We start from the raw sequence: 26,872 nt of genomic DNA on the forward strand, positions 1-26,872 counted from the left end.
GAAGGGGTACACTCCTTAAAGGTTGAAAACCCCGGCCCTAACAAATTCTGTGTGTGGAAAATTAACAAACGTAATTTCTGTGTACAGAATTATTGCGGGGGCAGGCGGGCATTGTCTTAAATTCAAAGTAATCATGGATTTGGGTAAATACTGTATACAGACAGTATAGCTCTGGTCTGCTTGGCTGCCTGCTCAGTGTTACTATATTAGTATCCAGTAAAGCTTTCAAGCAGTCCTGTTGACTTCAGCTGGGGCCACGAACCAGTTTGAAACTGCATGATTTATTTTGCACTCTAGCAGTCCCTTTGTTTAATCAAAGAAACATGTTGACAGGGTTGGCAAATGATATTTGTCCTCTATCAGATAGGAGGGAGAAAGGGCAACACGATGGTGAACTGAGGTACGAAAAAGAAACATAGCCATATTTTATGAGTAAACTCTCATGAAATCAGGAATTAGGTTTGCATTTTGATATTTACATATACACTTTAACGGAATTACCATTTAGGACTACTCAGTCACTTTTTCTTAGGGATTTCTGAATCTCCCAAAATGGTTACTTGCTTTGCTCAGCAGGCCATAATGCTGCATTTTCATAAATAAAATGTACATATTTTCTTTTCACATGAAAATGAACCTGTTTTTATGTTCGGAAGCTTGCAGTTTTGTAAAATATATCAACTCTCATGGATCGGTTTATTTAAAATTACAAATTTCGTTGAGAAAAAAGATTTATGCATTTCTTAATTAACAGAACAAATTTAGCTAAATATAAACTCTGCACTAAATCTTTGCAGTGGCACAATACCAACACAGAATACAGAAGCATTTTTAAACTATACAAAATTTAAAAATTGAAAATAATCATGTTTACATATTCTTTATACATTAACATATAAAATACCTCATTTTATGAGGCATCTAAAACAATCAAAAACATTCTACAGCTATCTCTGAAAATTCAATTCTGGAAACAATTTATTACACTGAAGCTTTACAGGACTCTATATTAAACAAACAATCCAATACACACTTTTTACAAGATTAACATTCCTGGATTTATTCCTAGGCAGGTTTTATTTATTTATTTTTGCTGTACACTCCACTGGTTATCTTTAGTTATAAAAATCTTTTTATTTATAATATGTTGGATAACCAAGTTTCTAATTTAAAAATTGTGCAAACAAAAGAAAAAAAGGGAGAAAATAATGTCTGTTTACTTTTCATCTGGTAAAAAAAAAATCATCACCTGCAGCACTTTTTATCTGATATGATAGGAAAAAGCCATAACAAATTTGTTTCTGGGAGGATAACAGTTATGTTTTTCTATTCCTTCATTAGACATTTTATATAAGTTATGATAAATTAAACATCTGAGAGAATTACCCATCTATAGACCTGCCTATGTCCTCAAGTCTACACCACCTACATATCGATTTCCTAGCTGGCCACCTATTTGCTGGCCACATTTGCTGCTGCTTCCTAACAGCAGGTATACATGTAATGGCTTATAGCTACATTATTTGTAGACTGAAGTCTGAGATGGCAAACCACAGGTACTACACAGCTCTTAACTTTCAAGAACAAAGGACTGCCACACAGCCACTGATTTATACCACTTCCTCTTCATTGTCTCCAGCCTGTCAATACTGGCTGGGCAGAATTTATCCAAGCTTTTTAAAATGAAGTTCCGATATTCTTAGTTGAAATTATATGAACGCATATCCATACATTTTCAGATGAATGCAATAAATTTACTAAGAGGTTATCCATTAGCAAAACTACTGTATGTGCATAACAAATGGTAAAAGTCTAATGCAATGCTGGTCAGTAATGCTGGTTTCTTAAGAAGCAGTATAGTATAACTAAAAGTGTTCTTTTTAGAAGTTTTCTTTTCCCTTATCTCGTGGCAGTTCAGATATTTGGTGAAGCCTATATAAAGGAAGAAGACTTTCCAAAATAACATGCTGTGCACTTGAAATTTGTCTTTCAGTCTCTGTTGGTGTTATTAGCTGCAAAGGCATGTAAATTTCCCATTTGGCTTAGGCCACTCTGAATATGTGCAACATGGATCTCAACATTATTCTGAAAACAACTGAAGAAAAGAGAGAATGGTTAAAATCTGTATTTCAAGAGTCAACTTATGAAACTAATCAATCTGAACATTACTTTAACAACAGTCAGCTGTTTTCAAGTCAAGATATGAACACAGGAAGCAGTGTAACAGTTCATAAAGACTAACATGCCAGACAGCAATCTACCTCTATCAAGCTACGTTAGTTTATGAGCAAGAGCAAAAGCATTATCTACAGTATATAGCTCGATGAAGCCAGGATGTTCCTATTTCTGTGTGGTAATGCATGGGTTTCGTAAGATGCAAGTGATGAAAATAAATTATTGTAATAGACTTATTATAGTGAACTACGTATAGTGAAGTAGAAGGAAAGTTCTATATTTTTATATCTACTGCAAACTGCAATTTGCAATTCTGGCCTTGGATAAGTTTTACTAAGAGCAGGAAAAAGGGAAATAATATAAAAGAAGCTGCCACTGTACAGTGTTTTCTTCAGAAATTTAAATCTTTTTGTAAAATACTTGTACATAATAATTATTTGTCTAATTCAAGACAGAATTTGCTTTGCCACTTAATCCTTTAAATGCCTATGATATTGGATTAAAATACTAACACTTACATACATGTATTATCAGATCACTTTGCTGCTAGATTCCAGTAGAATGCCTTGCATATTTTACATTCCTGCTACAGAAGATAAGTAACTTTCTTGCAGATTGAGTCCTTAATTATATAAATAAATAAACATTTGAACTCTGAAGAAGAGTCAGTAATCCTGGGAAGTACAAGGAGAAATTAAATACCTATATGTTATTAAAAGTTAACTAGAATACCTGATATTGGAAGAATCTATTGAATCCTTGATGTCATTTAATGAATCTGTAAGTGATTTAAATTCAAAGGAATTCAGGTCACCTCCTTCTGCTAGACACTGCAAGAAAAGCCAAAAACAATGTTTTGAATTTAACCTATAGTTCTGCTTAAGAATTATAAAAATCTGTGCAAATATAATTAAAGTTCAGACTTAATGCAGCACACAGAGACATTTTATTGATGCCCCAAGTATAACCGGGACTGCAGAATCACGTGTGAAAAAAACCTTTAAAAATAAACAATTTACCTTAATCTGCAATAATACTGCTGTAAGCCTAGCAATCAGTTCAGTAAGGTTTTCATTTTCAACACAAAGATGTCCTGTTGATGATGAGTTTGCTTGCCGGACTATTTCCTGAGCCTCTTCTTCACATCTGCGTCTCAGATCTGTCGGCTGATCTGCAGGCTGAAGGCCTTGGTCTGGAGCAAGCTGCATAGATATAACAGAAGAAAATACCGGTTAGGGCTTGATAGTAGTTGTGAGTGTGAAACGCAGTCAGCCTTGCTGGGAGTTTTACAAGCAGATAGTAAGCAAAAGTAAGTCAGACCCCAATCATTTTATAGATCCATTTATACATAGATTTAACACAAAGCTGCTGACATCATAAAAAACTACTGGCACTCAGGGGAGATGAGAGGAGAGAAATATTTTGGAAACCAATGTAAGTGGTTCTTTTCAACATGACATTTTATAGAATCATAGAAAGAAGGACCAGAAGAGACCAGTAAGATCATCAAGTCTGGTTCCCTGCCATGGGCAGGAGGTAATGGGTTCAAAAGAGCTCAACGAGGTGCTTGCCCAATCTCCTCTTGAACACCTCCAGGGATGGTGACTGCACCACCTCTGCTGGAAGTGCGTTCCAGATTTTGGTTATGATATGGAAAAGAAGTTTTTCCATACACTTAGGTTCTTTGTGTGTCTAAACAACAGCATCAAATTAACTATGAATTTAGCAGTATATTACCTCATAACAGTATTGCTGAACTTTATGCAGAACTTTGTTCAGGTCCTTGTTCAGTTGTTCCAGTTCTAGAACAATAGTTGCATACCTCCTCTGAAACTCAATGTTGATAGGCATTGAATAGGATTTCTGTGAAGACATGAGCACATATGTATTTATTTGTTTATTTTGTATTTATAAAGATATACAACAAATGTGCAGGCTTGTAGATCCTGAAGTTGCAACTAAAATTGGAACTCAGTGACGGGGAGAAGTATTTTCCATCATGATATTTCCAAATAATTTGTTTCTACAAAAAGTATCTTTTAAATATTAATGACATTATTGATAATATTTGTGTTATTTTCAAATCCAGTTGACAAGTATCCAGAGTTCCGGGTGTTTTCTTTGTAAAGTGCTGTTCCCACCTATGGTGCCAGGGCTACTACTGGCTCTGTGAGCAGATCTGAAAGGTTCTGCTCTAGTGTGGTACAGAAAATAGCTTAGGGCAGCTTTGCTGGCCTTGCTGTATCGTGTATAACTCAAAGGGACTGTTCCAGCACTTAAGAATCAGTGTACTGCAGAGGGACTGTGGCCACAACATTTTGTTCCAGGTATGGTCCTCTACTCACTTTCAGGGTCAGAAGGTGGTAAAGCAGAGCTATTTCACAGAATCTAGGGGTAGAAACAGATATCACCAAATGAATCAGATCAGCTATGCTGCTTCACACGTTGCCTGTTGTTTTGTCCACTGATGCTGTGGGACAATGGGTGATGTGTTCTCCTAGGGCTTCAGAGGCCTGGTCCTGCACACCCTAGGAATTTCTGGGCAGGGTTAGGCCTTTTAAGCCCTGGGAATGCCTGCCTGGCTTTCCCCACTTACTGAAATGCAGCCTGGGATCTCCAGGACATACCTCGGTAAGTGGAGATGCCTCGACTTTTCCCACTTACCAAAGCACGTCCTGGATATCACTGGGGCACATCTCAGTAAGCAAGAAAAGTCAGGCAGGTACTCTCACGGCTTGAGGGGCATGATTCTGACAGGGTTATGCAGATTTGGACCCTTCAAGTACCTGGAGCACCTACTTGGGGTGGCTGGAGCATGCGCATAACCATGGGCTACCCATGCTCCCTGCAAAAAGCAAACGGACATCCACTGCAATAAAGTGGCACACATTAATAATACCTTTTGTCAGGACCACGCTGTGGCATGAGTCTGTACATCTATTTCTAAGGCAATATCTGTTTCCGCCCTGTAACACCTGTAGATTCTTCTTATGCTACATATATTGCATAAAGTAAGTTTTCAACTGATATATCTAAGGATGATTACACAAGTCCCTAACTCAAGGACTAATTATTTGGGAGAAAGCAACTATACAAAGATACCTTCCTGATTTAAATATTTTATTTTGCTCTTTTATTGTTGTATTTTCAGAACTTCCCCCAGTGTTTGCTAGAGATAAAACATGCAATATCCTGACACTTCAACCATTAACAGATTTCAAGGTAAGCTTGATATATTTCCCCTATTATTGTTTAGGTAAAAAGAATGAGAAAGATTAGTGTTAACCATTCCCCAGCACAATTGTTAACAGCCTCTGGCTTTGGTGGACTAGCGGAGAAAATATATTTCAGAGCCAAACTTCTTCCACCATGAATACCCAAAGTCCAAGAAACCAAACCCAAACACTGCTATGAAAAGTTCACAATAAATCTCAGCTATTGAGATCAAATCCAAGACTGGACAGAGAATTAGAATTCGAAGCAAAGTAGGGCTTTATAAATTAATATCAAAAACTAGACATGCAGCTGCAAATTAACTGAAGACTGGTGCAAGTTTTGGACAAGAGGGGCAAGTCCAGATGAACGTGCGCGTGTGGTCCACAGCATCACAGACCTATCTGTAGCATGGTGAAGTGCACATACTGCACATGCAGACATTCGTCATGCTCCTGATCTGGAGCACGGCAGGGGGGTTTTTGACACTGCCAAGACCCCAGTGTCAAAAAAAAAAGGGTGGGGCAGCACACGTGGTGGCAGTGTATGCTGCCCGAAACCAGAGTTTGGCTGCCCAGAGCCACACTCTGGCTGCTGGACAGGCTCCACGCATCCAGATCACAGCTGCTGCACCCACAGGGCCTCAAGTAAGGCTGCTGGGGCCAGCCCAGGTACTGGACTCAGCCTCTCCTACCCCACCCGGAGTATTTTTCCCCAGGCTAACCCCATTTGCAGGGGCATGCGCCAGGGCAAAAAGCATGAATTTATGACGCTGCTTTTTTTCCCCCATAGCAACTACACACCCTGCTCATGGGGACGTGGCCTAGGTATAACATGCTTTCTGCAATTAGGTTGCTAATATGTGGACAGTTTCTGTCTGAATTAGCTGTTGCTTCCAACTATTCTTCAATGATACCTTCTTCTTAGAGAAGGGTGATCAACCTGCTGCATGCAATTGCTCTGTGTGGCATACAAGCCTTGGGTGCTCTGTAAAGGGAGGTGCTGGAACAGAGTGGGGATTCAGCCATGTGGAGCAGATCAGGGGTAGGATGCTGCTGCCAGACAAAAGCCAGGTTAACCCTTTCCTTGCCCTGCAGCCATCACTAAAATTCAGGTCTTTGGCTCCTTTCTCTCCATATAAAACTGTGGTAGTTGCAGGATCACAGAAGGATTAACCTGGGTCTTGGTGGTGATGCTTCTGTTGCAGCAACATGTTGCCCCTACTCCCTCTCATTAGGGGAGATCAGCAGCAAATAGGAAGGGTCCTATTCCCCTCAGGAGCACCTGGGGTGATGAGGAACAATGGCCAGAAGCTGCTGGAGAATAGGTTCAGGTTAGAGATTAGGAGGCACTATTTCATCATTAGGGTGGCTAGGATCTGGAACCAACTTCCTAGGGAAGTGGTCCTCGCTCCTACCTTGGGTAAATTCAAAAAGAGGTTGGATGAACACCTGTCTGGGGTCATGTGATCCCAGCGTGTGCTCCGGCCAGTGGCAGGGGGTTAGATTAGGTGATCTATTCAGGTCTGTCTCAGGACCCAAAGGGGCCGGGAAGAATTACCGGGAGAGCAGGACGCCGTGGTGGAGGGAGAGCCCGCGTAGCTCATTAGCCACGTCTATGTACAGCTGCGGCCGGCAGCTGACGGTGACGTCAGCCGCCGGCCGGGAGATTTAAAAATGGCGGCCGCCACTCCGGAGGTGGTGGATGGAGAGGGGAACAAACGTCTGGCAAAGCCGTCCCTGACGATAGCCCAGCAGGACAAGAGCTGTCAAGCTGAAGTGCTGGAGAGTCCGGTAGCCGGGAGAAGAGGCGGAATGGCGGGATCACCGGCAGATAAAGCCTGCAGCGCCAGATCGGGTGAGCAGTGGAGGATCAAGACCACCCAGGAAGATCCCGAGCCTCAGGAAGTAAGTGCCGTGGCGGTGGATGTGGGAAGCGCCGAAGAGGGGCGTGAGGCTGAAGGCTCGCCCGGCAGGAGAGAGAGATTGGGGCGGAATCACCGCCTAGAATAGAAGGCAGAGATCGAAGGATACGGGGACAGCGCTATATATATATATTCATCCAGGAGACGTTTACTCCTGGGGCCAGATCATAGGGGCGCTGGTGGTAGGTCAGGGAGGTAGGCCTTATAAAAGGATCGCTTTGAAGAAGTACGCAGCTGATAGTGTAGGGTGACGGATCGGTGGTGGGAATTATACAGTGCTATAGGGCTGGGACATCTATACCAGCGGGGAAGGAGTCTGACAGCCCATCCTGGAGCAGGTGCAGGGAAGTGGAGACCACAGGTGGCGTGAGGCCGGGGTGTAGGGGCGGCAGGAGCCCCGTATGTAACCAACGAGGCCAACCCGGGACACCGAGGGACCTGTGAACTAGCCCCACCCCACTGGGATAACAGCAAAGTCGTGGCAGGCAAGAAGTGGGGTTGGCGAAGCAGGTATACAACCAAACCTAGTAACACCAGTGCTTGGTGAAGAGGGTGGTCACCAAAACAGGGTGCCAGATTACTAGGAGGGATCTACAAAGGCCCGTCGGGGACAAACTGGTGAATTGGCTGGGAACCCATAGGAATACATCAGATCGGGATGCAAACACCCGAGATGGGCCCGGCCGACCTGCTAGCTCAGAACTTACAGGCTTTAATGCAGATAGTGGGATCCCAACAGTGGCTGCTGGCACAGCACAATCCGTCAACGCTAGGAATGCCAAAGATGACCGCCAACAATGATTCCGAGGCTTATATTGAAGCTTTCGAATGCCAGGCTATTGTGGCGGGCCTCGACAAGAGGTATTGGGCCAGCCAACTGGGAGCTCTGGTGGTGGGCATGGCTCAGGCGGCCTACTGATCTCTAGACCGAGATGAGGCCCAAGACTATGGGGCAGTGAAAACGGCAATCCTGTACCGCCTTGAGACTTTGATTCCGAACATTATCGGAGGCTGTTTAGAGCCAAAAAAGGGCCCGAAGAGAGACGGCTGAGAGGATTACTACAACGACTTAGAGACCTTTTTGGAAAATGGGTAAAGTTTACCGACATGTACAATGGGTGCCTTGGTAGACAAAATTATATTAGAACAATTCCTTAGCAACTTAGAGGAGAGAACACAGCGTTGGGTGAGGCAACACGCTCCCGAAACGTGTGAGGAAGCATTAAAGTTAACCGAATCTTTTGCGGGGGCTGAATGGCATTACCCCAGGGAGAAACGGAGTCCCACAGTGGCGACACCAGCACCTAGCGAGGTGGAAAAGCGCAGACCCAACTATTGATCACAAGGGGGGGATATGGTGTGCTACCACTGTGGCAGAGTGGGGCATTTTGCTAGGGAGTGCCCAGGCTGGGCAGCGGAGAGACGACAGCCCACAGACATCTCAAGGAGCATGAGGGAAGTCCCTGGAGAGCAGGCCACTGGGGAGCCTATGGACTGCAGTTTTGGGACAGGGGAAGGCAAGCCGCTCTGGGAAAGGCCGGTGGTGAGAGCGTGGGTTGAAAACCATATGGTCCGAGCTGTGTTAGATTCTGGCTGCGCGCAGTCACTGATAAGGGCGGATCTGTTGCCAGAGGTCTCACCCGGCCATATAGAACCGGTAAGGGTGTCCTGCCTTCATGGCGAGACATAGACTCTTCGCTGAGTTAAAACCTGTTTGAAGGTTATGGATTACCATGGAGAGTTAGTAGTGGGCCTGGCCCCTCGCTTAGCTTGTGAGATGTTATTAGGGCGGGATTGGGCCCCGCTGTACGAGGTATTAGAGAGGGTGCGAGATGTGGAGGTCGCTCATGAGGAAATGATGCGAAGAGACGGGTGGTTTGGAGATGCTGAAGGTGGAGAGGATACCAGTATGGAAAGAGACACCGAGATGGTCAACTGGAGAGATGTCACCAGTGGGCCTCAATTCCGACAAGCTCAAGAGGAGGACCCAGAGCTACAGGACTGGTGGGAGCAGGCCATGGACCCAACCCCGTCTCCAGTCCGACCAGATGACTCAAGGTGTCGATTCGAGGTAAGGAATGACCTCTTATATCGGGTGACACTGGAGAACGGGGAGGGGGAGAGTCGAGTGCAGTTGGCAGTGCCGGAGTGCTTTAGAAAGACGGTGTGGCAACTGGCTCATGCTACACCCATGGGAGGCCACATGGGGAGGGATCGCACCATAAGTAAGATAACTCGTTGGTTTTACTGGCCCAGATTGGGGGACAATATAGCCCGCCGATGTGCCGAATGTCCAATCTGTCAGAAAACCAGAGAAGATCGGCCACCTCGAGCACCCCTGAGACAGATGCCTGTTATTGATCTCCCATTTTCTCGTATAGCCATGGATGTGGTGGGACCCCTGCCGTGTAGCAGTAACGGATACCAGTATATTCTGGTGTTCATTGACTATGCCAGTCGTTACCCGGACGCTGTTCCACTTCAGTTGTGACGGCTCCCCGTATTGCGGAGGAGTTGGTAAAATGGATATCCCGAATGGGGGTGCCACGGGAAACACTGACAGATCAGGGATGGAACTTTATGTCTGGGGTCCTAAAAGGGGTTTGTCAGATGCTGAGGATCAAACAGCTGAAGACATCAGTTTACCACCCACAAACCAACGGATTGGTGGAACGTTTGAATGGGACCCTGAAGAGGCTGTTGAGACGATGCATGCAAGGGGACCCTAGGCACTGGGACCTTTTGCTTCCGCTGGTCCTGTGTGTACTCAGGGATGCCCCGTCGGAATTCCTGGGGTACTCCCCATTTGAGTTGGTACTAGGACATCAACCATGAGGTTTGTTGCAAATCCTCAGGGAGGACTGGGAACAGAACTGAGAGGAGGTTTCCAGCCCATCTAAATACCAACAGGCATTTCAGAGCTGGGTACAACGTGCCCGGGAAATAGCGGCGGGTAACTTAAAACAGGCCCAACAAACGCAGAAAGAGAGATACAATCTGCGAACAAAGGAAAGGGGGTTTCAACCAGGACAGAAGGTGCTGGTTCTGTTGCCTTCATCATCGAGCAAAATACTGACGCAATGGCAAGGGCCTTTTGAAACAGTAAGACAGGTGGGTCCAGCTGATTACGAGGTGTACCTCCCAGGGCACGTGAAGTCAAAACAAATCTATCATATCAACTTCCTGCGCGAATGGTGGCAACCTGAAGGGTGGGCCGCCTTTATAGACGAGACGGTCTCAAATCCCGAACAGCAGACTGATACACGGGGTCTAAGGGGGACGGAGCCCTGGCAGGCAGTTAAAGTGAGCAATGAGCTGACCTTACGACAGAAGCAGCATGTGACAGAACTCCTTAAGGAGTTTCAGAAAGTCTTTTCTGAGGACCCCAGGTGGGTCAAGAACACCTTCCATGCAATTTGGACACCATCAAGAGTAGTAGTAAGAGACCGCTGGCATCCTATACCGCATCACCTGAGCACAGAGGTACGTAAAGAAATAGAAAAGATGCAGGACCTAGGCGTCATTACAACATCATGGAGTCCTTGGCGAAGTTCTCTGGTACCGATCCGAAAGCCCGATGGGACCCTAAGGCTCTGCGTGGATTATCGGAAAGTAAATGAAGTGGCCATGTTTGATGCGTTTCCTATGCCTAGGGTGGTAGAGCTTGTAGAGCGGATAGAGCGGCCCGCTATATATCTACGCTAGATCTGGCCAAAGGATACTGGCAAATCCCGGTGCGACCCAAAGACCGCCATAAGACGGCCTTTGGAACGCCATGGGGGCTATATGAATTTGTTAAAATGCCCTTCGGATTACATGGGGCTGTGGCAACATTTCAACGGTTGATGGATCAACTTCTGGCACCTCACACTGAATATGCCGCAGCGTACATAGACAATATAGTGGTGTTCACCTCGTCATGGGATCACCACCTCCAAGCGCTCTGAGCTGTGTTTGCTGAGTTACAGAGGGCTGGTTTAACCGCAACACCGAGGAAATGTGCAGTGGCGCACAAATACACCAAATATTTGGGGTTTCTAGTAGGCCAAGGGACCATCAGGCCTTTAGAAGATAAGGTCCAGGCTATTCATTCATTCCAAGCCCCACAAACAACCAAGCAGTTACGATCCTTTTTAGGCTTGGTGAACTATTATCGCCGATTTGTACCCCGGTTTTCTGAGCTGGCAGCACCTCTCTCGGAGGCCTTAAAAGGGACACAACAAAAAGTCATAAAATGGAACGGAATAATGTTGAACAGTTTCCATGCTTTACAGAGAGCCCCGTGTGACAAGGTGATAATACACGCCCCTGACTTCGAAAAACCCTTTTCCTTGCAGACCGACACATCATCGGTGGCATTCGGGGCCATGCTGACGCAGGAGGCGGGAGTGGACCGACCCGTAGCTTACGCCAGCCGAAAACTGTTACCGGCCGAAACAAGGTATGCGACTATCGAACAGGAGTGCCTAGCCATTAGAAAGGGCGGTGGAACACTTCTGTTATTACCTACTAGGGCAGGAATTTACACTCATAACAGACCATGCGCCCTTGAAGTGGCTTAGTACGGCCAAAACTAACAATGCTCGCATAATGAGATAGGCATTGGCGCTACAGGCCTTCAAATTTCATATTGCATATCATCCGGGTAAGATGCAATGAGGCCTTGGATGTCGACGTGCACAGCAGGAGTGGACAAAGTTCTCACCAGGACACAGATACCGGTAACGCACGACCTCAGAAACCGCCACAAGGCAGCTGGCGGGGGGGGGGGGGGGGTTATGTCCCAGGACCCGAAGGGGCCGGGAAGACTTACCGGGAGAGCAGGATGCCGTGGTGGAGGGAGAGCCCGCGTGGCTCGTTAGCCGCGTCTATGTACAGCTGTGGCCGGCAGCTGACGGTGACTCACGTCAGCCGCTGGCCGGGAGATTTAAAAATGGCGGCTGCCGCTCCAGAGGCGGCGAATGGAGAGGGGAACAAACGGCTGGCAAAGCCGTCCCCGACAATAGCCCAGCAGGACAAGAGCTGTCAAGCTGAAGTGCTGGAGAGTCCAGTAGCCGGGAGAAGAGGCAGAATGGCGGGATCACCGGCAGATAAAGCTTGCAGCGCCAGATTGGGTGAGCAGCGGAGGATCAAGACCACCCAGGAAGATCCCGAGCCTCAGAAAGTAAGTGCCGTGGCGGTGGGTGCGGGAAGCGCCGAAGAGGGGCGTGAGGGTGAAGGCTCGCCCGGCGGGAGAGAAAGATCGGGGCGGGATCGCTGCCTAGAATAGAAGGCAGAGATCGAAGGATACGGGGACAGCGCTATGTATTCATCCAGGAGACGTTTACTCCTGGGGCCAGACCATAGGGGCACTGGTGGTAGGTCAGTGAGGCAGGCCTTATAGAAGGATCACTTTGAAGAAGTATGCAGCCGATGGTGTAGGGTGACGGATCGGTGGTGGGAATTATACAGTGCTATAGGGCTAGGACATCTATACCAGCGGGGAAGGAGTCTGACAGCCCATCCCGGAGCAGATGCAGGGAAGTGGAGACCACAGGTGGTGTGAGGCTGGGGTGTAGGGGCAGCAGGAGCCCCGTATGTAACCGATGAGGCCAACCCAGGACACCGAGGAACCTGTGAACTAGCCCCGCCCCACTGGGATAACAGCAAAGTCGTGGCAGACGAGAAGCGGGGTTGGCAAAGCAGGTATACAACCAAACCTAGTAACACCAGTGCTTGGTGAAGAGGGTGGTCACCAAAACAGGGTGCCAGATTACTAGGAGGGATCTATGAAGGCCTGTCGGGGACAAGGTCCCTTCTGACCCCTAACTACTATGAAACTATGTGATGAAGGTAAGGGGGCTCCAGCCTTGCAGTTTGTAGGCAGCCACCAAATCCCACCTCAGCCTCCGCTTGCTGAGGCTGAACAGGTTCAGGTCCCTCAGCCTCTTGTCACAGGGCCTGCCCTGTTGCCCTCCAACCAAGCAGGTGGCCCTCCTTTGAACCCTCTCAAGGCAGGCCACATCTTTCTTAAAGTGCGGTGCCCAGAACTGGATGCAGTACTCCAATTGAGGCCAAACCAATGTCATGTAGAGGGGGAGTATCACCTCTCTGGCCCAGCTTGAGATGCATCTCTGGATGCATGACAAGGTGCGTTTGGCTTTGCTGGTTGTGGTTTGGCATTGGCGGCTCATATTCATCTTGGAGTCAATAATGACTCCTTCAAGATCCCTTTCTGCCTCTGTGCTCACAAGGGGGAAGCTCCCCAGCTTGTATGTATGCTGTGGATTCCTCCTCCTCAGGTGCAGCACCCTGCATTTATCTACATTGAAGCCCATCCTATTAACATCTGCCCACTTCTGTAGTCTGTCTACATCTAATTGCAGCCTCTCTCTCCCTTCAAGTGTGCCTACCTCTCCCCACATCTTGGTGTCATCGGCAAACTTGGTCAACGTGTTTTCTACCCCCCATCCAAGTCGCTGATGAAGATGTTGAACAGTGTAGACCTCAGGACCAAGCCCTGGGGGATCCCACTATTCACATCCCTCCAGGTCGAGTACGACCCAACCACCACCACTCACTCAATTTTTGACCCATCCAACTGTGCAGGCATCAATGCCACAGTCGCTCAATTTATTAATGAGAATGGGGTGAGAGACAGTGTCAAAGGCCTTCTTAAAGTCTGGAAAGACTACGTCCACGGTGCCACCATCATCCATGGATTTGGTTACCTGGTCATAAAAGGCCATCAGGTTGGTCTGGCAGGACCTGCCTTTGATGAACCCATGTTGATTTCCCCTGGGCATGATCTCCCCTGCTGCCCCTCACAGATGTGATCCTTGATAATTTTTTCAGGATTTTCCCCAAAACCGATGTAAGGCTTATGGGACTATAGTTTCCTGGGTCCTTCTTTTTCCCGTTCTTATAAATGGGGACCACATTAGCTAGTTTCCAATCTCCAAGCACCTGGCCCGTGGACCACGATCGCTTGTACTGCTGGGCCAGGGGCACAGCAATGACCCCCGCCAGCTCTCTCACCACCTGTGGGTGGAGGGCATCGGGGCCCGCAGATTTAAAAACATCCAGCCCTTCCAGAAGTTCCCTACTTCTGCACAGACCCGAGGCCTGGCAGTGCTAGCCCCATAATTGCCCCTACCTGTGGTGGGAGAGTTGTCCTGGTCCCTGTCCAAGAAAACAGAGGCAAAGAACTTGTTATAAATTTCGGCTCTCTCATCTGGCGCAGCCACAAGGTTGCCATTAGAGTCTAACAGGGGCCCTACGTTACCTGGTGCCCTCTTCTTACTCCCAGTGTATTTGAAGAAGGACTTTTTGTTGTCCTTAATCCTGGTTGCTAGCCTGAGCTCCACTCCCACCTTGACCTTCCTAATGGCCCTCCTACACTCACAGGCCAAGGAGGAGTATTCCTCCTTGGTGACAGCCCCTCTCTTCCACTGGGTATATGCCTCCCTTTTGGCCCTCAGGCATTCTTGAATGCTTTTGCTGAGCCGTGGGGGTTTCAGAGCACTCTTACCCCGCCCTTCTTTCACCCTGGGGCTCAAACTGTCAGGGGTGCCTCTGGGAATGAGAGAGGGTAGGGTCAGAATGGCACTCATAGGAGGTCAGGGATACACTCATGGCATGCCTGCCAAGAAGGTTGGCCACAACTATTTTAGACCATATTGCAATAATCCAATCTGGGAGTTGAAGCCACAGGTAACTAATCCACACCTGAAGAGATGACTGAGGCATCTGGCATAAATGAAGATGGGGAGTTTGGTGGGGGAAGAGCGAAAGAGGTACTTCTGAGCATTGCCACTTGAAAATCCAGGAACAATCAGGGATTTGAAACATCAAAGCAACTACAGACATTGCTGTTAAAAGGTGGGTGTCTTTTTTAATAAAAAACAAGTATCATTTCTGTCAGATGAGCTGTTCAGATGCTTCCCTTGAATGACAGCTCTAACTTGTCCTTAGTCTTCAAGGGAAAGAAATTAGACACCAAACCTTTTCATCCCAATTTGTGCTGCCTCTCCAGAAGGCAACTTTCTGAATGATTTCTATCATCTTATGCAGGGGTTGGCAACATTTTACAGCATGGGCCCCTTTAACGGAGCTTCGCTTGTTCTGAGCATAGGCTGGGCTGGAAGCCACCCATGCTGCCACCACTGGGGCTGAATCTGTGCAGCTGATCCTTGCCGGCCAACGCAGCCATTTATCCTTGCTGCTCGGGTGAAGCCCTGTCACCAAAACACCACAGAAGTTTCCTGGCTCAGGGGACCAGATAAAATTGCCTCAGGTTGCCAACCTCTGGTCTTTTTCTCTATTTAGATAACTCTAGCAGATACACTTTTATTTATAAGTCCTCAGTTACAGCTAATAAACTAAGATTAAACATTTAAACATTAAGCTGTTCCCTCCAAAAACAAAACAAAAAATGCTTGAAGTCATTTAGAGTCTCTTGTTGTTACCAAATAATAGTGTACTCTGCACTGAGTTGGGTTGAGAAGTTATACTTATTTCTATTTTAAGCCAGTCATAAATTTATAGCACAATCACAAAAAGTTTTTTATTTAACTGAAACCAGCAGTTTTCAGCCAACTGAAACAATTGCTGTTTCATTATATCTAAAAATCATTGTATCAGAATTATCTGATTGATATCAAAGTCTTTAATATCCATGAACATACTTGAAGTATTACATAGGTAGCCTGTGTCTGGGAAGAAACCTTTGATTAAATTAAATACATTTAAAAGGAGAAACTGTGAACAAGATTGCCAAAGGAGTTAAAAAAAGTGATAGAAGTTAAGAACTTAAGCCATTAGAGAAAGGTATTGTCCCCTCCATTTTTTTTAAATCAGCCTTAGGCATTCATACACATTTCTGTATTAAGAGATTTATTTACCAAGGAAACAGTAACACAGAAGAACTGCAAAAGATATCACAGTCTTTATCCTGGTTATAGAGCTAAATTTATGAAACTACAAATGTCGCTGGTTCCCCTTCTCTCTTGCTGCTTTTCTCATTGTCCTGGTATTCTTTATTTCCTTTTATCCTTCACATTTTGTCCTTCCATGATAAAGTAAAAGTGTGATTTAGCAGCCGAGTGAGACACTCATATCTAAAGACTATCCCAATCTTGCAATGAGAAGAGGATTTCTGAAACCTGCATCAGTTCTATCAGTTGATATTATACAAATGTCACACTTAAAATCTCAGTTAAAAGTTTTAAGGTAAGTCATATTTAAAAGCTGAGAGAACAGACAGAGGAAGGGAGAAGAGAAATGTTTTATTTATGTTAAAAACCCTAAATGCTTTAGATATTTTATATGCAAAATTAAGCACTTCTAGGCTTTTAATAGAGAAAAACCCTTCCCTCTCCCCTCCACAATTTTTTACCCAGCAAACCTGTACTTTGAAAGCCCACCCATTTAAGCAGGCACTGGCAGAGCAATATGACAGATAAAAGTAGGAGAGTTATCTGATGGCAATGTGTGCAGGGGGTTGCTTTCTGTAATTTTAGCTTGTGGACTGATTATAAGATATAATGCGCCATTGAAAACTATTCTACTGTTGATGCTTGTGTTGTGATTTTAAAGTGATGCCTAGAACACTGCACAGAGTTATTTTAGAATGGAGTTATTTTTCATATTGAAAGCAACATAATTTATAAATATTTGTCAATTCAATAACATTGAATTATGATTTTGCTTTACTGTAGGAACTTCCATCCAAGATTATCTAAGTGTATTACAAAACATCAATTGAATCCTAACAGAACACATATGTGGGAGGCTATCTTCTCAATTTTATAGCTGGAGAACAGATACAGACGTTAAAGATAATTAGGGTTGCCAACTGTTTTCAAAAAGCAAGACGAAAAATGCTTGTCTGTAAAGTACATTAAAAATAGAGCCACTCACAAAAAACTAAGCACCTGGGCGTTTGATTAAAGATTCCTGGTTAGAAAAAAGTTGGAGGCATGCTCTGAAGGACAGACAGAGCAGAACAGAAGTCCTGCAGCCTGCAGAGAACATTATCTCAGGGCTTTGTAACCTGAAGCCTGCAAACGCCCCCACCCTGCTATGTGCTGCTGCTACATCCTGTTGCCTGCCTGTAACACTGCTGGGTCACAGGCAGGCAGACAGCAGTCCTTTTTGTGGGGTCCATGCTGGGACTGGGGGCCAAGCAAAGCTAAAGTTGAGGGGGGAGCATGGTGCAGTCAGGGGCATCAAGGTATGCGGGAGAGTAGGGGACTCCTGGGGTGGAGACAGCATAGTGTGAAACCACTGCTGCAGTCAAGAAGATTTTTCAACCCAATAGATTTTTTTAACTGATAAACTGCAAACTTTTTACTGACAATTTTTTTAATACTATGGCTGGTGTTAAACAACTCCTAAATTTGAATGTGGCCTTTGTCCAAGGCCTGGCAGAAGAGTTCCATTCACATTATGTAAAACATGTCAGTAAAAAGTTTGCAGATTGTCAGTAAAAAAATCTGTCTTGGGTTGCGAACTCTAAAGCTAACATTTTTAAAAGTGCAATCACCTTTTGAAAATACTGACCTCTCTAATTTGCGTAAGTCACACCACAGACAGGAACCAATTAACAGACTTATAGCCCTGAGCTTTAAGTGCAAGTTTGCCATTTCTTCCTCCTATTGTATCTGCTGCCATTAAGGTTGTTTAATAGTATGCAATCTTAAGAACAGAAAAGAGAACATTTTCTTACCAGCTTTTCTGCTTCTGTGTTCATGTCCCTTAATTGCTTGATGTGCTCCTTCTTGATCATAAGGATTTTTGATAACCTGGTCTAAAGACAGAGAGAACTTATTTTTAGGATAGATACTTTTTTGAATGATTTAAAATAGTTTTGGAATGAGAATTGTTGAAAAAATGACCACTACTTGTAATAGATAACGTTCTGTCTGAATACAAATTAAGTAAAAACTTGAATTTTTCTCAGGCCTTTTAGACATTTTCAAATATTTTCATCTGCACAAAGCACAACACAGTGCTCTTGAAGTTCCCCAAAGAAAGCTTTACTTGGCCTTAGTGAAGCCACAGCTGGAGTACTGCATCCAGCTGTGGGCCCCCCACTTTAGGAGGGATGTGGATATACTCGAGAGAGTCCAGAGGAGAGCCACCTATATGATCAAAGGCCAGGAGAGCAAGCTTTACAAGGAGAGGCTAAGGGACATGACACTCTTCAGTGTGATGAAGAGAAGGCTCAGGGGGGACTTGGTGGCTGCCTATAAGTATATAACGGGGGGTGTATCAGATTCTGGGAGAGCACTTGTTCACCAGGACCTCCCAAGGGATAACGAGTTCTAATGGCCACAAACTTCTAGAAGGCCAATTCAGACTCAATATAAGGAAAAACTTCTTTACAGTTCAAGGTCTGCAACAGACTCCTCCCAGGGGTGGTGCAAGCACCTACTCTGGATTCATTCAAAAGGCATTTGGATGTTTATCTTGCTGGGATCATTTGATTCCTGCAGACTTCCTGCCTCTGGCGGGGGTGGGGGGGGGAGTGGACTTGGTGATCTCACAATGTCCCTTCCAGCCCCTAACATCTATGAAATCTATGAAAGACTGAAATACATGACCATATTAGAGGGAGAAGCATCCTTCTCTTCCTTTGGTCTCTAGTGCTCCTATACAGCAAGGTTCTGGGTGTTCTCATCATCACTGACTACAATAAAGACCAAATGTGTCGTCATCCCCTTTCATACACAGTTTTTAGCTTTTTTTAATAATTGTTTTTAGCTTTTTCCACTTGCTGCGCCCTAGACAACACCTCTAGCAGGCATGACTGTACAACTGGGGTCTGTAGCATACAAGACAACTCTGTGGGCTTTCCATATATTGATCTATTTTTTTCAAAAAAGAAGTATCTATTTTTTTTCTGCATGTCAGGCCTAATGTGTTTTTGGACAGGGCTGCTAGATTTCTGCCCTTAATACATTTTAGTATAAGTGCGCATGTTAGTTATGACTCAGAAGAAATCTAGGCCAATGAAGTCAATAGTAGTTTACTGATTGATTTTGAATCAGGATTTCACACCTTACGTAATTCAAAGGATGCATCCTGAATCCTGGAACTGGTGTATGTTCTATTCATACTCAGACATGATGAGAGCGCCTGTACTGGAATTCAGAAGAATTGGGAGCACAGTATTTTCCGAGGCAAGTCATAATAATGTAAAGTAATGAAATTTGGTACTGAGCAGTTTACCACTGAAACAATCCTGCTCTCTCTCTCTCTCGCTCTCTCTCATACAGGCAGAACTTAGGAATCCAAGGCATAGCGCTGAAAGGTACCTCACAGATCACACACAGTTCAATTCCCTACCACTGAAAACAATTGCACAATCCCATTCTGAAATGTATCAGACTTCATCTTAAAATTTTAATGAAGATTGGTCCTAAGACTGATCATTTAGGAACATCACTAGTAACCACTATACTCTAGCTCAATAATTCGTATTTCACATGCAACCCATTGTCAACTCTTCTGAGCCAGTTCTTTAGCCACTTTACACTAATGGCCATCTTCTCCAATTTAAATGAATTTCCTATGTGGGAAATTAAACAAAATAAGAAAAGGAATGTGGAACCAGATTCAATCTATGTGTGTTTGAGTTAGCAATTTATGCTTGAGTTCAGAGTTACTACAGAACGTTTACAGGACACCCAAGTATTCTTACTGTTTAAATATTTTATACTACATTGTTTGCAACAGCTTCTAAAAAGTGTCATAAATGCATTTGCTCTTCCTAGTTGTTAACAACTTTAAAAAAAAATCCGTCTTGCATTTAAAAAGAAATTTTGATTTATTCCCATGTTTTTAAAATCAGCGAGGAAGATATGCAGCACTCTGGGAATGCACTGCATTAGTTAAAATGCTCCCTCTCATGGACACGTAGAAGTATGGCAAAAGTTATTTTTATTTACACCGGTGGTTCAAAGATTTTTAGATGTTTTTAGGTTTGACAGACTTAAGGCACTGTCCAGAAAATGCCAACTCTTCATTTTTACTGTTTTTTTAACTACAGAGAAAGAATTCAGCAATTCTTAGTTGCAAAGAGCTCAGAAAGACAACAGGTCAGAATTTTTTAACACTAAAGATTCCCATGTGAAAAAACTCCAGGTTTATTTTGTGAATTATGTTTGCACACCTACCAGTGCTAACATTGTGTGGTACCCCGAAAGGATTTCAAGGCACCCCACAGTCCCACAACACCCTGGCTGAGAAACAATGACGACACTGCTTTTTTTCTCTATTTTGAGTCTTTTCCAGAAAAAAGAATATTGTTAATCATTTGGAAAACATATTTTCTGACTCTAACTCTACTCAGTAAACTCATTCTCAACCTCATCCACCAGATTTAAGTTATAGTGTAACTTAAGAGGCATTAATTTTTTATCATAGAATCATAGAAAATTAGGGGTAGAAAGGACCTTATCTAGTCCAACCCCTGTTCAAAGCAGGACCATCCCCAATTACATCATCCCAGCCAAAGTTTTATCTAGCTCAGGGGTGGGCAATTATTTTGGGCAGAGGGCACTTGCTAAGTTTCAGAAAGCCATTGAAGGCCACATGACAGGCAGCCCAGGGCAGATTAATATTAATTTTCTACATTTTTAGGGGCCCTGTGGGTTGGATAAAATGGCCTGGTGGGCTGCCCCTGGGCCGCATTTTGCCCACCCCTGATCTAGCTGCATCTTAAAAACCTCCAAAAATGGAGATTCCACAACCTCTCTGGGTAATCTGTATGCTACTACCCTTTTTGTGAGAGAGTTTTTCCTAATATCTAATTTAAACTTCCCTTACTGCAACTTGAGACCCTCATATATAAGACTGTTGTTGTTGTTGCTGTTATTTGGTACTATTCCAGGAGTGCTCAAACAAAAGCCCGTGGTGCCGTGTCATTCAGTCTGAGGTGCTTCCCATGGTCTGAAAATTTGGTGGCAGGGGAGAAGTGGCATTACTCCCATGCTGTCAAATATTCAGATCCATACACAGCCCCGAGCCCTGCACACTAGATCAGGCAGCAGATCCCAGCATGCAGAGCTGGTTGAGGGCAATGCCAGGCCTGAAAGAGGGCACGAGGGGGGGTGATGCCAAGCTCCAGGGCTGGATCTGGCCCTTGGATGAGTCCTGAGCCATTCATCTGGCCCAAGGGTCCAAAAGTTTGAGTACCACTGTTCTACTTAGATTATTTCTTAATGAGCTCATCCCCAAGATACAAGAAGCAATCCATTGATAGTATAATACATTCATTTTGGAGCTTTTTCTTTAATGTGCCTAACTTTGTTTATAAAACTATACATTCTAATTTTAGTAAATATCAAAATGTAGTGAAGGGATAGCATTGGTTTAAGAAGTGGGATATCTGAGTTTTCAGTTAACAATGGTAAAAATCAGTCGTACAGGACCAATTTGGACAAAATTTCTCTCTTCTGTTTCTTTCAAAGAATGATTTTTTTTCTTGCAATTGATTGTGGGTGCTAATTACTAGTAAAGATAAAGTTTCATATCTAATCATACTGTGTCTTGCAAGAGTCCCCCAGTTAAGTCTGAGTTGTGTACCCCTAGTATAAGGAAAGCCACCACGTAATAATGGACAAATCAACAGTTAGACATCTAAGTATTGTAATTATCCACAATTAATTGTACAGAAAATTAGAAACTAGGCTGAAATCCCTTTGAAGATGGAGCCCATTTAATTTTGTTCAAACACTTTTTTCCAAAGATTGTCTAACTGCGTTTTCCTAATTAGTAACTACGTAACATTCTTCTGTTTCAGAAAATATATTTCAAGCTCTGAACTGAGGTAATTCCATGGTTTTGTGGATGTGGATGCTGAAGTTATTTGCAATTTAGACGCTTAAATCTCATTTAGGTACCCATGAAAACACTTTGGACCTAGCTCCTAGCTTCCTATAAACTACATTATTATGTGGTGGCTTTCCTTATGCTAGGGGTACACAACTCAAACTTAACTGGGGGACTCTTGCAAAACACAGTTTCCAATAGAGAGCTGCCACTGGTGGGTTCCATTCTAATTGGATACCAGCTTGCAAACTTTGTTTTTTCTAGTAACTGTGATTAGCATGAAGGCAAAGGCTTGAGCATGAGATTCTCTGATTGGGATATCTTAATTAGTTGATACTTTCTTTTATTTGATAAAATTCCAAATCAGTTGCATTTAACATGATTATCCCATATGAAGAGCAGATGAAATTTCTGCTTGTTGCAAGTGTTTGAGAATTCTTAGCTCTGACCATGTTTATAAAAGCTTCTCATCTCTCTTCCTTTGCAAAGATGAAGACAGTGTTAACATAGCTTGAGGAAAAAACAAGGATTGCAGGGAGACGCCCAAAGTTCAAATGCTATTTTTGAAGGGATTCCATGTATATCTCCCTTTAGAATGTTATTTTCTCAGTTCAAGATTCAGCCACATACTGGCAATTAACCTTTAATATGAGGAATGTACAACATCAAGAATATCCCCATATTACAACAATGCCAGTACCTAGTGCAAGAAACGTGACTGACGTGCAGTATAGTTCCATGGAACTTGTTCAGTGGAATGCCTAAACTTGACAGCATTCCATTGAACAGCGGTAGTTTCCGTCAGTTCAAATAAAATCCATTCATACTTCAGGCACACAGACTGTATAGTTCAGATGCTATGAAGGATGCCATCAGGAAACGAGGGAGGCTGTATTTTCATTCTTTTGTTATATAATTAGAACCATTCTAAAATGGCCAGACAAGACTGAATGCTGGAAATCCATCATCTGTCTTGCCAAAAAGCACTCAAACCCTCTCTATATTAATGAAAATATTTTTGCTTGCTCAGTGCCCTTGAAGATACATTTGTATCTACCATATGGTAGAAAAGCTCAATTTATTTAAGATGAGTAGTAGTATATTCAAACATCGCTGACAGATTTGGCAAATTTCTAATTTAAAATATAACAATGCATTGGACAGCTCATTGATGCACTGTGGCTGGATAACTGAGCTTACTGGGCTCTTCTATTTCTTAGTCAGTTTCATCTTGTCACAATTTAGCTGACAGTTCTCACTGTACATGTTAATGAATCAGAGTGAGATAATATCTAAACAAATCTTGGAATTCATTAATCTTTACATATTTCCCCTTATTTTTAGTGTAGCTGCATTTAATGTAAAGCTCTCAATCTCATGAACTGCTTTACCACTATTTCATGCTATTTTTCTCTATGTTATTTCTAAATAGTAATACGAACTGTGAAGTAAAAACCTGAAACAGCAACACATTATAACAAACTGAAGGCAATTCTTCATTTTCAACTTCTTTAAAAAGATTATATAACTGATTAAAAACTTTAAAAAAACTATCAAAAATTCCTCTTAGCTTTTCATATTGCACTTTAGCAAAATCAAGCAGCTTTACAATATTATTGCAAATTCTATGGTCAATTCTTTAACTTTTAAAGTTAACATTACAATATGGTGACATTCAGAAGAACAACTTGCCTAGATTAGTTTCTGCGTTCAGTGAATTTCTGCTTTCCAGTGCTATCTTTCCTAGACTTTCTCACATTCACAGAACATATTGCTGATTTACTTCAAATAAACAAGTGAAAGATAATGATGGATTTGCAATATTAAAATATGCATCTTGAAGGACATCCACATTGAGAAAAGTGTTTGTGGTCTGCAGGGCTCCCCACAGGTCTGCAAATATGGTGGCAGGGGAGCACTAGTAATTAACACTGTTCTCTCTCCTCTAATGCCAAATTTCTAAGACCTGCAGGTCAGAGGACATTACCCTGCATGTGGGGTTGGAGCTGCAGGTTCTGTTGTGGGGTCCAATCCTACATGTGGGACATGCCGGGGCCATGGACAATATCTGCCATGGAGTCTGATCTCACACATCAGATGGGGCCTATGGACTGACCCTGAATCACTCATCCAGTCTGCAGGTCCAAAAATTTGGGCATCAGTGGTCTAGAAGCATTTTTTCCCCAATTTCCTTTGATTTTTTTAGGGAATATCCAACCGCCTTTTACCAAGAGTTGGCCAGATATACTAGCACTCTCCCTTATTTAGTGAATGGGATATATAGAGGAACACACTGTTCAAAAAGTCCTGACATACTACTACATTGCAATTTGAAAATTAAACTTTTAAAAAGCAGGACTGAGAAAACAGTATGTACAATATTACATAAGAAACAATCATAAAACAAATATTTTTGACAAATAATTCCTGAAAACTTTGGTAATTTTGACATTAGCATTAATTCATACAGCATGAGTTAACGTCCTAAGAATTCAGAGAATGGATGTAGAAGGCCAATACAGCCAAAATTAAATGAAGAACAGTTAACACTTACCACTTGGATAAGGAATTCTACTGGAAAACCACCTAGTGTTTCACTATCTGTGCCTGAAATTTTGTTTTTCCAAGATTGTCCTAATAATGGATCATTGTCCTATGCAAGAAAGAAAGTTACATTTAATAACTTATTTCTAGAAATGCAGTTTTAGAAATCCCTATCTTGCCTGTTGTCCACATTAAATTTATCTCAGCAATATGCTGAATTACTATGTTACTGTTTCACATCATATCTTTTTGTTAAGAAGGGAGACATTTTCCAGGACACATTACTTACTGTAATAGGAGACTGGAGAGAAGGTGGGTAATGCAATCGGGGAGGGGTCATGAAGAATCGTGAAGGCCGTTGTTTTTGTCCAAAGGCAGCAATTGGCATGGTTTCATGAGGCTCGTTGCTCTTTTAGATAGGATAAAAAGAAAACCAACTACTTCAGGGTTACTTTAAATGAAACAAAAAGTTTTATGTACCTTTTTGCACATTATAAACTCATGTATTTATATATCAGACTAAAATATATGTTAAATCATTGGTACGCTAGCATTAAATAGTACCCAACTCCAGAAAAATCAGGTTTGAAGAGACTCCCACTTCAAATGGATGGAGGAATATTAGAGACATTCTCTCCCACCCAATAGCAAAGGTCTTCTTCAGCAAGGCATCAGGAAATTAAAAAAAAAGTTTACAAGAACGCTCTACTTCCCTTGTTGGAGTTGTGGAAGATCACAGTTCCTACAAGTAGGGATGGTCTGAACTGAAGTCAGAACAGAATCCATTTTTTATCACGATCTGTTATGCACTGTCAATAGTTGACATTATATGTTACAAAATAAAACAGGAACCTCTCTTTAATGATCATATGAAAAAGATCAATTTGTTAGACAGAAAAACTGTCTAAGAGTGTAAGCTGGTATATAGATCTACTTGTCAGGTAAGATAAATTTAAACTCGAAATTATACCTCAGTCAAAGGCACTTTCTGCAGAATTGGCCTTACTATCAAGAAAGGCTTTGAAACAACAGCAAAACTAATTTCAGCAAGTCATGAAAAGATGTAAAACATTCTCTAAATATCTCATATAGCTCCTTGCTAGAGTCCCAAGAAGGAACTTCCCTTGCAGTCTTATCTGAATCCACATTTTCTTCCACAATGAACTTAGGGTTGAACATACATAGTTTCAGAAGGTGATCATTAGGGGTGTGCGAAACAGGCCATATTCAATTCAGATTTGGCCCGAATCAGGGACAGTGATTCTATTTGTTGATTTGAATCACTGTCCCTGATTTGATTCAGCCAAATCTGAAGATTCGATGCTGATTCAGAGAATAAATGATTTGGCCATAGACACAGCTTTAAATGTTTTTTATCTATATACATTAAGGTACCAGGCGTGGCTCGTGAACACTGCTATGCTGGGGCAGATGGAGTGTCCCATAGGAGTGTGGGAGGGCCCCCCACATGCTCAGCGGTGAACCCAGAAGTGTAGTGGTAGTACTTCTGGTCCACTTCCGGGTCTGCCAGGGTATCCCCCCAGACCCAGAGGTATCAGTCACCAAGCCGGGGCGGTGTGAGGTGCCCCCAGTGTGCTCCTGGCAGACCCAGAAGTGGATGGGAAGTGCTTCTGGTCCACTTCCGGGTCTGCTGCTGAGCGTGCTGGGGAGCCCCCCGTGCTCCTGTGGGACGCTCCATCTGCCCCAGCATCCCAGTATTCATGAGATGCTTGATACCTTGAGGTATATAGAAAAAAAATTTAAAGCTGTGTCCATGTCTGAATCTCTGCATCTTTCTGAATCAATTTGGAGGGTTCTGATTTGATTTGGAGAGATTAAAAGGTCTCCTGATTTGATTTGGAGATTTGGCAACCGAATGGGGCTGAATCTCCGCCAAAATGAATCAGGGACTGAAGTTTCGCAAAACCCTAGTGATCATCTGCTTTGCTGGGCATATAGCCACTGAATGCTCAGTGCAGAACTACACTGCCTGGTCTTACAGGGCTTGAAGACTAAGAAGTGAATTGGTATGGCCATATGCATCCCAAGGCCTAATAATTTATTACAATGGCACAGGAGGAAGTTTTTCCTTTAAACTCTTGGACTTTCATGCAGGGAAAAGTCAGTACCTCTTCACTTTACTGCACTGTAGGAACTGTGCTGTTCTGTGTGGGAACAGAAAACTAAGACAAGAAAAAA

At 43.4% G+C, this 26,872-nt stretch overlaps 1 protein-coding gene across 1 annotated transcript in view; it reads right to left on the reverse strand.

Annotated features, from left to right (window-relative positions):
- Positions 1-668: 668 nt before the first annotated feature.
- LIN9 (lin-9 DREAM MuvB core complex component) overlaps positions 669-26,872 on the reverse strand; it is a 77,006-nt gene continuing 50,802 nt past the window's right edge. The window contains exons 9-15 of the mRNA XM_019549558.1: positions 24,963-25,082; positions 24,684-24,782; positions 18,021-18,101; positions 3,913-4,038; positions 3,195-3,377; positions 2,908-3,005; positions 669-2,095 (exon numbers count right to left, since the gene is read on the reverse strand). Of these exons, the coding sequence (XP_019405103.1) occupies positions 1,990-2,095; positions 2,908-3,005; positions 3,195-3,377; positions 3,913-4,038; positions 18,021-18,101; positions 24,684-24,782; positions 24,963-25,082 (813 nt within the window). The 3' untranslated portion in view covers positions 669-1,989. The remainder of the gene's footprint in view (positions 2,096-2,907; positions 3,006-3,194; positions 3,378-3,912; positions 4,039-18,020; positions 18,102-24,683; positions 24,783-24,962; positions 25,083-26,872) is intronic.

This window comes from Crocodylus porosus, unplaced genomic scaffold (assembly GCF_001723895.1).
Source record: "Crocodylus porosus isolate Cpor-Errol unplaced genomic scaffold, CroPor_comp1, whole genome shotgun sequence".
NCBI lineage: Eukaryota > Metazoa > Chordata > Crocodylia > Crocodylidae > Crocodylus > Crocodylus porosus.